This window comes from Helianthus annuus, chromosome 7 (genome assembly GCF_002127325.2).
Source record: "Helianthus annuus cultivar XRQ/B chromosome 7, HanXRQr2.0-SUNRISE, whole genome shotgun sequence".
In the NCBI taxonomy this organism is placed as follows: domain Eukaryota; kingdom Viridiplantae; phylum Streptophyta; class Magnoliopsida; order Asterales; family Asteraceae; genus Helianthus; species Helianthus annuus.
In genome coordinates this window covers 72,114,922-72,126,483 of record NC_035439.2, presented here as the reverse complement: position 1 = coordinate 72,126,483, position 11,562 = coordinate 72,114,922, and the positions used below count along the sequence as shown (strand labels likewise).

The window sequence follows — 11,562 nt, the reverse complement described above, 5'->3', positions numbered from 1 at the left end:
TTGTGAAAAACTCGTTTGCATATTGCGATCGATCGTTTGAGAATCTTAGTAGCCAAACTCCTCTTTTGCGAAACCCCCTGCTGGCTGGATTACACTAGACTATACGTCAATTACGTCTTGTACCCTTGACATCAAAGGTCAAAAGTACATACCTTTTAACCATAGGATTCAGATTGTTATATATTCTTGGACTCACCTGAGGTGAGTAGGGTTTAATGCGGGTTAGTGATTATCTACCTCGGTATTAGTCATATACATACAAGTGTAACGTAACCATAAAGAGTTAAGGTAGTACAAATTTCGAGGACGAAATTTTCTTAACAGGGGGAGAGTGTGACAACCCTCAAATTTACAGGTATCCGTACAATTAATTAATATTTAATTTGTGCTTAATGACTGTGCTTAATTTCAACTGTGATTAAACTCTTTCTATTTTCTGTTACATACATACATATGCATCACATTTTATACTGTCACTTCATTTATTTCTCACAAACATTAGTGACAAACTTGATGCACAAAGCACAGTTAGCATACTGAGCGGATAACCCAGAGACATGCTGACTATGCCAGCACCTAGACAGACAATGTTTTTGAGGCCAGTATGAGCCAGGGATAGAATACTACACTAGTAGGGAGTGTAGGGAAGTGAGGACCGTAAAACTGCATCACTAGGTGATAGTTATCGTGCCGGGAAGTGCCTAAAACACACTTTAAATGCAGAATTCTACACTAAATAACTAAAATTTAGCATTTAACAATACTAGTAAAGTGCAAAAACTTGGCAAAATAGTCCTAGATACTTTCCAAAGTGTTGGGAATTAAATGTGTCACTAAAAGTAATATAAAAGACATTTTATAGATTAATTTAGCACTTTAACGTACAACACCCAACCGAACAACCGGACTTTACCCGGAACACAAAAATATTACCAAACACCTTAACACACTTTATATTATATAACACTTATAAAACACTAACTAAACACTTGTTACCTAACTAGACTTCTAATTAAACTTGTAACCAACAATTGAAACCCAACCCCATACCCCCCCCCTTTGACGGTTACATGGGCACACCCCCCCCCATGAATTCTTTTCATTATTTAAATGGTTGATGCTAGTAGATTTAGGAACATGTTAACCAAGGGTTATTAGATTTCTATAAAACCCACTAGTTAACCACCTTCTCTCATCACCATCAACATTTCACCTTCACACTCTCCCTCTCTTCTCCTTTGGTCAGCCGAGAACCAAGCACCCCACCACCACCATTATCAAGCTTCATTCATACATTCTACACTCATCCAAAGGTTCAAGAGACACTACAAGTAAGCTTGGTGTGTTCGGAAGCTCAATGACCGCTCTCGTTTTCTTTTATCCATCACTTTTACGCTTTGAAACTCGCCTAGCCTTGTGCTAGTAGTAAGTGCCTTAGATCTTCATACTCTTCATATTTTTGATGGTTAATAGCAAAAAGAATGGTGAAATATTAAGAACTCTAAAGAAGATAATCAAAGTCTTGAAGTATAAACTAACTAGAGATGAAGTAGTGTTATTTTGATGAAGAAATCATGTTGTTCTTATGTTGTCATACTTGTCGAATGTTGTTTGTTAGTAAAAATGTTATGGTTCATCACATAGGCTTGCTAGATCATGTTTAAAGGCATGAACTAGCAAGATGTGAAGGTTAAAAATGTTGTGGATGATGAAATCATCCATACATAAGCTATGAACTTGATTACATACATGTTTTCTTGAAAAATAAAGATCAAAATTGGTTGTAAACTTTTAGATCTAAAGATCTATGAGTGGTTTTTCGAAAGAACCAAGCTAGAGAAAAATATTAGTTTTGATAACACTTGGATCTTACATAAAAGTTACGCATTTTTAAGGGATAAACAAGTGTAGGAACACTTGTGTAAAAAGAGAATTTCACAAAGAAATATTTTTAGAAATCATGACTAGAAGTTGTAAATGTTCAAATCCTTTAAAAATAAAATTTTTAAGAAACTAATCACATTTTTAAAGGTAACAAGACTCACTAATTATGTTAGTAAGTTACTACACGTTTTTATAAATTTTTCAAGTTCATAAGTTTATGGTCTATGCTTATTTTTGTCAAGTTTGGTAATTAGAACCTGTATGATGATGATTGATAATTGTTTGAATGATTTTACAAAAGAAAATGATATGCTAGTAAGCATGGACGCCTCCATTTACAAAGGAAACTCTGGCGAAATTTTTCTACAATTTCAACACTTAGAAAATAATTTTTCTAGTAAGTGTTTACAAATATATTTTTAACTTGGTTTTCAAAATAAACTTCGCCATGATTTTTATTACAAAATACTAAGTGCCGGAGGTTGATTTTTGTAAATAAAATTTGATAAATATATATGTAGACTATATATTTTATACTAAAACTCTTGTGTGATTATTTGCTTATTTTGTGAACTAGTTATATTATTTTTAGGGTAAAAATAATATAACTTATATATACCACAGAATTACGACTCCAAAAATAATACCAAAATTCTTACAAAATAAATATTTAAGTTACGCAAGTATTGTTGTATTACGCGCACGCTAAAACGTAACTTATGTATATTTCAGAAAAATACTTTTATTCGTATATTTTTGGTAAAATATTGTTTTGGAAAAGTTATGAAGTAAAATATAATATTTTTGGGAAAAATATGTATATTTTGGAATTAAGATGTTTTAGACAAGTAAATTAAATATATTTTCTAAGTGAGACTTAAAATTTATTTTTCGGAATTACAAGTGTACATGTATAAAAACCCCCATCCTTGGGAAGGAAATACACTTATAAAATAATTAAGAAGTGTGAATACGAAATAGTTGCCTAACTATTTTTCCTAGAAACACTAAACCCTAAGCCAAAGCACGGCCCGTTCGTCTAATAGACGTTAGTACATTGTAGGTAGTTCTGAGGAGACTTGGGTTACACATACTGAAGACGCAATATTGTGAGTTCATGTCCCCCTTTTCTCTGTACTGTTTTCAGTTTTATACTTCGGGGGTGAAATACATGCGACAATTGTTACTAACTTTTACTTACATGGTATGGTTAGCGTAGGGAGGGTTTTTACTACTTAGCTCATGTGAGTGGCTGGGTAGAACTTAAGGCCATTAATCCTCGTTGTAGGACCGAGGGACATAAGTGATAGATCTATTCGGGTGTAGCGAGCCCCACTCCTGAGTCCGCTGAGTGGACCATGAGGTGACTATGTGCCTGACACCAAAATTTGCTAGGTTTGAGTCTTCCTGCATCACTTCACACATATCAATGGCTTTGCAAACCATTGGTGATCTCTTTTTCCTTATTGCTACATACCAGGGACTTACATACATACTTACAACAATTTTCAAAGGTTTATACATACACACAAACGAACACATGAACTCGCTCAACTTTTGTTGATGTTTTTCAAACTACATGTATTTCAGGAAATTTTAAATGGATCTGGCGGGCGTTGGAAGTTTTTAAGCTGCGTTAAGAATAAAGAAGTCATCCATGGTCTTTGAGTTTGGACGGTGTGTCTTATTCCTGGACGAGACATGTTTTCCAAACCTTGGTATTATTCAATATCTTTTGACGAGTCTTTAATGAAACTCAAAAACATTTTGTACGATTTGTAAAACTAGAATTTGTAGTTTACGTTTTAAAACGACGTTGTTATATTTTAAACTTATTCAATGGATGACAAACCTATGGTTTTATCATATAGTTGATGTTATGATTGAATGCAATGATATTAAGAAAGTCAAACCATAATCACGCTTCTGCAAAAGTCAGGGTGTGACAGCGAGAAGCTGCAGAAAACAAAAATGTGTTCGCTTGTCTCCCGCCATTCCCCGCAAAAGCAACAAAATTCAGAATTAACCGGGACACTTCGTTTGATTAAGGTATCTCTTGTCGAAAGCCTATCCTTCACCGCTCGCCACACAGCTATACCCACCTTTAGGGGAACCCATTTATTCCACATAAAGTTGGAATAAAGCTGATTAGCAGCAGCTATAGGAAAGACTTTTTTTGTGCTCTTGACTGAGAAAATGCTGGTGCCGTCAAGCGTCCAAATCTAAGAGTCCCGGCAATCCGTTAACATACTCGGCCCATCAGAAGACAACATTCTAATGTCATGGAGAAGCTAATTTTCCCAATTCAGAATCCCTCTTTCCAAGGTCCAAAGATTATAATAAAAGCATCTAAAATTCAGTGTAGTGAGCCTTTTTTAAATCTTTTCCCTTAGTGTCGTGTGCAACTTTCCTGGCCCTTGCATTGAAAATGTCGTGCCTCCATTATTTGACTTGTCTTCCAAATGCTTGTGCTGCATCTTCCAAACATCTTTAGCATCCCATTTCCGATTTTTAGTACGGTTTTAAGGACTCCAAAAACCATTGTCTTGATGGATAATATTATGGCCTCCCCAGTCACTAACAGGTTCCATATGCATCCTGCGATCACTGTTATTTTATAAGTAACTTCCACTTGTTAAAAATAAATAGCAAATAAGCATAATGATTTAAGGCAAACCCCCTTGGCTCTATCCAAATTGTATCAAATAGTGGGAATGCCCGCGCGTTGCCGCGGTAGTTATGTTTTTTTTTTTTTGCTGCAAGTTGCGCGATGGGTTTCACATAATTTATTTTTAAAACTAATTGCTAACACAACTAATGGGTCAATTCACGAAGAGCAATTGAGTATAAACAAAATAATTGACATAAGAAACAACAATCACCAGGGCCTTTTTGGAGAGGGCAAATGATAAGTTATAACCATTTTCTCATGAGTTAGTAGTTTTGGCCTTGTTTTAATCTTTGAGATAAAATTTTTGGTTCAAATGAAAGAAAAGGTTAAATTGGTTTGTGTCAAGTGCAGGCTTCATGTTCTCACACACAAAGAAACATGTATATAAGAACCTAAATGCATAGGAAACACTAAAAAAATGCAGCTAAACGGGTCAGGGTCTTAGTAAGTGCATCTTCGTTAATCGTGGCGCTGCTTTTATGCCGCAATGGGTTCCAATCCACCAGCAGCTCCAAGACCATGACCAATCATCAACTAAAACAAAAACATTCATTTATAAGATTCGAATCTCCAAAAATCAAGACATTACCTATAATTTCATATAGTTCATGTACATAAGCCCTAAACAACACAAATAGTGAACATATAAATGAATTAACTAAACCTGGTGTATGGTTAACTGCAGACTACTTGCGTTGCCTGCAACTTTGCGCGCGTTACCGGCTGTAAATCGCCTGAGAAAGGCAGAAACAGAAAAATGAACTGACATATCCGACATTGATGAATAAGAAAAAAAAATTAAACTTTAAAGTAGGGGTGTTTACGGTCTGGTTTTGACAGTTTTTAGATCAAATTGTGAGTCAAATTGTTGGTAAATGATATACAACTTATATATAACATACTGATTAAAATAAAATAAACCGAATCATTCTTTATGAAGAAAGTTATATATACTTTCCTATTCCTGGACAGTTTACTAAACCTTTCCCTTAGGATTGATTTAACCTTGAGTTCGTCCACCGACGGGTTGACTTCCTTGGCCTATTAAAACAACCGCAAACTCATTACGCACCCATAATGCCATAACCGGCAAAACTGGCACCATCGGCTCTCCAAATCACCACCAGGGGCCACGAAAACTCATTAACCCATCAGGGCAGTCCCAAATCAGCCTTCTTGCATTCAATTTAGTTCTTGGTTTGGTCCACCGCATGTACCCACGATGATCTTGTCTAAAATAACCCAAATCTAAACCAATCGGCCCATTTCTTTACTTTCCAGTTAAAGTCAGCCCTAAGCAGCCTTTGACCATCTTCCATCAGTCCCCAACATGTGCTCCTCAGCCCTAGGGTCAGTCCTTGGTCCATGGTAATAATAATCACAACCAAATCACACTGAATCAACCAAAACAACGAGATTAAATGCATATACGTATATTGTATATCAGCAGTTGAATTAAAAAAAAAACATAAATCGTATGATTATTTAAGAATAGCTTTATTTATTTTTGAAGTATAAAAAATGGTTATGTTTTTTCTTTGGTTTTTTGATTTAATAATACGATATTGGTAATTCATTTAGTTTTTTTCTTCTCCTTGAATATCAAAATGTGAAGTTTGCTTTGTTTGGCATTTGACAGTGAAATTGAGCAATTGCTCCACACATTTTGAATTTTGAAGTAATAACCAAAGCTGGTCAACGTACACAGGTTGCTTTTTTATTTTTTTAAATTAGCTCCACACCCACACAAATATATATCAACAAGGGTTATTAATACCGGTTTGATGTAGATTAAAATCTTTTTTCTTTTTAAATAATAATAATAACGGTATAACATAGTATGTGTTCCTATTTTAATATTTCAATTAGTCAATTGAAGTTAAATTTTTCATGCTTAGAATTAAAACTAACCTTAGCCTTATTAAACTGAAACACAACACCAATTTAATTCATACTATAGTTCACCACTAAAACAAAAACCTGAGGTGAATGAACATATAAATTACAAATCATATCATCTATTCACAAACTAATAATCATTTATAAACCTTATACCTGAGACGATACAACTTGGCTAAGAGTTTCACCATCACCTCTAACCTAAAACCAACACCAAACACAAAACAATAACATTCAGTTAATTAGGTATTCCAATAGGTTATATATGCAATCTTGATTTCAGTTATAGCTGTTCAATCCATCCGATTAAAGGATCAGAATAGAACTACCGATTATCGTTCCTCGTCTAAATTTGGAAAGGATTGACAAACAAAAATAAAGAAATTAGAAGACCTGAAACAAAAAAACTCACCGAAAGTGAAGGCAACATCTAATCTTTGTCATATGGCTTTGGAGAGTGAAGCTGGCAGCGGCTCCGGAAGGTGGTTGGTTCACGAAAGAGGCGAGCGGCGGTGGCTCGTTGGTTCGCACCCAGTCTCCTGCGTCGCAACAAGGAACAGAAAAGTGAAGCATCAGATGTAGGCCAGAAGCTTCATCTGCCCTGAAATCTCATTTATAATTAATTTCAGTTTCATTCATCAACCCTAATTGATGATATCAGTAATTGATTTCAGTTTCATGGAGAAGAATTGATTTCAATCTTGATTACATAGTAATTGCGCTGACGTTTGCATCTCCCCTGTTCGGCTGGTTGAGTTCTTTGTGGTTGAAGACATTGAATTGGGGGTAAAATTGGGAGAAAGGGTCGTGCTTTTAGGGAGGAAGCCATGACCTTTTGTCTGCTGTCTTAAAATTACAAAGGAAATTACATTTCTAGACATGGGAGATGCTTTATATGTATAATCTATACTTTCTATAAAAGGAGAAATCCCAATCTATACTTTCTATAAAAGGAGAAATCCCAATGACATAAGAAAAGCTGATGTGTCAGCAGGAGAGGCTGTCCAACAATGCTTTTCTTATGTCATTATTACATCATAAATCCTAATATATAAATCACTTTAAAATACATTTAATGTTCTATCAAACCACTGCTTTATGTATTCAAATGTTAAAGGTCTGGCCCACATTCCAAAGGGCAAACCACTGCCCATCTACAAGAAAGTAGCAGCTGGTTCCTCTGGCAAACGTATACTTAGCAGCAGCAGTTGTTGTTATCTTCCGTAATGCTTTTAGATCAGCAGATGTTTAACGCTAATTACCGGGAAATTCAAATTCAAATATGCATGGGAATAAGTAATTAGGAATTAATGCATGTCACTCAGAAACTCCTGTCAATCATCCTTCTTATATAAGGCTTTTCTTCTCATTTCCCCCTTCATATTTCATCACGCTTTCATCTTCTCTGATTTTGAAATTTTAAATTTAATTACAATCCGAATTCCGAATTAGAAGCATGTCAATATCAGTTGACAATAATAATCTTAGTTTTGTTAATGATTTGAATCCTGGGAAAGATATGTGGAACATGAAAGCGGGAATTATTTGAAAATGGAATCAGGGTTACAAGATGGATCTCATCTTCATTGATGAGAAGGTTATTTTTATCTCTGCTTTTCCGTTTTATTAGAGAATGTAGTGTTGTATGCTAAGAAGACACTTTCTTTAAATGTTCTTCAGGGTGCTAAGATTCAAGCAGGTATTAAGAGTCATCTGATACCTGTTTTTGATGGACAGCTTCAAGAAGATGTTGTTGTGATTCTGTCGAAATTTGGTGTTGGTGAGAATAAAGATTTATATAAAGTAGTAGTGCAGCCTTATAAAAATCAACTTTTATAGATGCACAATTGTTACTCCTGTGAGAGATTGGCAAGGTGTTGAGTATGGTTTCAATTTCAGAGCTTATGAAGATATTCTTCAAGGAGAGGCGTTAAACGCTTTGAGTGTTGGTAGTGTATATTTTTGTTATCATGTCTTGCTTGTATAATATTCGAGAGTTATACTTATATTCTTGTATAATGTGATCATATAGATGTTGTTGGATCTGTGATTTGTTGTGGAGATCTTGAAATCTTTGATCGACCTCCAAATGAGACTAAGAAGATGAATTTCAATATTGAAGACTTGGAGTAAGTTGTTGTTTATATGTGAAGTCATGTACTGATCATTGTTTATATTTAATGATGTTAATAAATAAGATGAAGAATGTTGGTATTTAATGTGGGATCTTTGTAATAGTAATAAATGAGATCTATAGTGTTTGTTTGTAATGCTGAAGCATGGTAATAAATGAGGTCTACAGTTTATACTTAGAGAATATGGTAGTTAATTTATGGCTCATTTGCTACTTTAATAAATGTCAGAATTTTCCTTTGATTTTCTGTTTTTATTCATTCAATGTTGTTTTGATATTAGAGATTTGTAAAGAAATGGTCATAAATTAGTCTCTAGTATATCGTCATATGAATATTCTTTTCATGTAGGGGTAAGGTTTTGCGGTGTACTGTGTGGAATGATTATGCTCTGCAGATTAAGGACTTCATTTCTAAAATCCCACCTCTTGAGCATGTGATGGCTGTTATACAGCATGAAAAGTGTAAGGAATGGAAAGGTATTTTTGTTACTTTCTGCAAATCATAACTATACTGTTTATTTCTGGCAATACAAAGACAGGTATACATTAAATATCTATATACTTTTCCATGTAGGTGAATACACTGTTCAAAGTGATAAGTTTGCAACACGAATTTTTCTGAATGAAGAAATTGATGAAGTTAATAAGCTAAGGAGGAGGTAAGTTCTCAATGTAATTTCTATTGTATATTGATGTTCAAGTCAAATACTTGGTTTCATGTTATTTGTATACGAATTCTAATCATTTATGGTATTCAAAAGGCTTATACTGAAGTTTGGATAAGGGAGTGGTTCTACTTCTCAAACAATACTATCGTCTCAGAGTGTTTTTCCATTGCATAAAGAATTTGTAACTGATGGTGTGAAGAAACATGTTGATGAGATTAGTGAGATAGAAAAGGTTTCACATCTTTTTATATAGTTTGGTTATTTGTTTGGTTGTCACCTACATGTTTTGACAGGAAGTGTCTTGTGTTTTTACAGGAAATGTCTTGTGTTGTGGTTGCGACAATTAAGATTGTGCAAGAAGAGTATGGTTGGTTTTATGCTGCCTGTCGTAAGTGTTTCAAGAAGGTGATGGGTAAAAGTGAATACTTGTAGAATGTTGAAAATGTTTCAGATGATATTCTTCGATTGCCTGCGACTTCTTTGGTTTATATCAAATGTTATACTGAATGTACATCGATCACCATAAAGTAGGAAATGATGATTATTTAGCATTATATTTATATAAGTAACATTCTAAGACTGATATTTGAATATAGTTTTGCAGTTTACTTAGTTAGTTATGTATATTTCATGTTCAAGGTGCAAGTGCGGGTGCAGGATGAGAGTGGTAGTGTTTCTTTCGTTATGTTTGATAGAGATGTTCAGAAGCTTCTTGGATTAGCGGCGAGTGACATAAGAGAGAGGCAGGTTAAGGCCAATGATACTGGATTCCCTCATGAGATATTTTGATTGGTTGATAAGAAGGCTGCTTTTAAGATTGATGTTTCAGAGTTCAATCTTAAAAATGACTATCGTGTTTATACTGTGCAAAAAACATGTGATGATCCAGTAATAATTGCTGAGTTGGTTGGTGGAGATGGTAATGGTGATGAAAATACTGAGGAGGTAGCATATAAAATTACTCTTTCAATCTATTTATTTTTCTTTTGAGTTTTAAACACTGGATTCTGTACTTTTTTATATGATATCATATATTATGATCCTTTAGGTTACTCAAGAGGTAGCTGGCGTTAAAGACGTTAGCCTTTCAGAATCTTCCCAGGTGTCTGCTGAACGAACTTCATGGGTGAGTATTTATTTTTAAAGTATGTTTAGTATGTTTAAAAAGAGTTCATTATTTTATTAAATGAGATCAATAGTTGTTTTGTGATCTGTTGCAAGGATGTTGTCTCTGTTACGGCCGACTCTTCAGCCGTTGAAGTTGAAAAGGATTCTAGATCAAGTCCCAATGGAAAGCGGATGGCTCAAGATGCTGATGTTGTCAACGTTGATGAGCTATTCACTAATGTGTGAAGAACCCGGAAGAAGCTGACTAAGGTTAACAATTAGATGCTTATGAAAAAACAATTCTTATGAGAGATAAGTAGAAACCACTTATTTTTTGAAGAATCCTTGTGGTTTTTATTTATGTCTGTTAACTGTTGTTTTAACAAACTGTGGTTAAAAGTTTGGTTTGTAAGGGCTATGACGATGAATATGGTATGTAATGTCTACGGTTTAAATATTAAGTAAGGTTAACCTTTTGTTTGTTATATAATATTGTTATTATACATTATATACATTTTTGGTGATATTGATGGACTGGATAAGTAGTAGGGTTGTATATTATTGTTAGATTGATGAATGAAAATTTAATCAATTGGTTAGTCGGAAAACTGTTGGGGTCTGAGATACATTAACATCTATTAGAGGCTAAGCACTGTTATAGCGTGCTAACATCTGTTAACCCCTAAGCACTATTAAAGATCTGTTAAAGGCTAAGCACTGTTATAGCGTGCTTCAATAGACCTTATGAGCTGTTGATCATCATCTATTAAAGATCCTATATTATAGATCTTATGTTGAATTGTGTAATATCTATTGGTGCACAGCAGAACTTAGGTTCATCATACATTTTGCTTGATCAGCAGGGGTTCTCTTTAGTAGACATTTGCTTCAGCAGTCTTTGTCTTAACATACCTTTTGGTTCATCAGCAGAGTTTGTTTAGTTCATGAGCTGAGGTTGTTTGGTTTAAGTAACAGACTTTTCTTTCAACAGTGGTTGTCTTCAACAGATGTTTTGGTTTTCAAAGTTTAGCGAAACAGATCTTGAGTTTGTCCCTTTGGTAGGACAGTTTTTAAAACACTATTATTTGTCTTCAACAGATGTTTTGGTTTTCAAAGTTGTATACTATTTTATTAATTTTGAGTCTTATATTTCTTTTTGTTGCGTGACCGGGAAATGCAATGGAAAATAGTAATGTTTA

The 11,562-nt window shown here is 34.3% G+C and overlaps 1 protein-coding gene across 1 annotated transcript; it reads left to right on the top strand.

Annotated features, from left to right (window-relative positions):
- The first annotated feature begins 6,898 nt into the window (after window positions 1–6,898).
- On the top strand, window positions 6,899–10,609 carry LOC110885508. The gene is made up of 12 exons (XM_022133211.2): window positions 6,899–6,977; window positions 8,085–8,234; window positions 8,320–8,403; window positions 8,487–8,583; window positions 8,938–9,065; window positions 9,163–9,247; window positions 9,550–9,623; window positions 9,708–9,764; window positions 9,861–10,003; window positions 10,061–10,201; window positions 10,305–10,382; window positions 10,478–10,609. Exons 1-12 carry the CDS (start codon window positions 6,899–6,901, stop codon window positions 10,607–10,609), a joined length of 1,248 nt encoding a protein of 415 aa, XP_021988903.2.
- The last annotated feature ends 953 nt before the right edge of the window (window positions 10,610–11,562 follow it).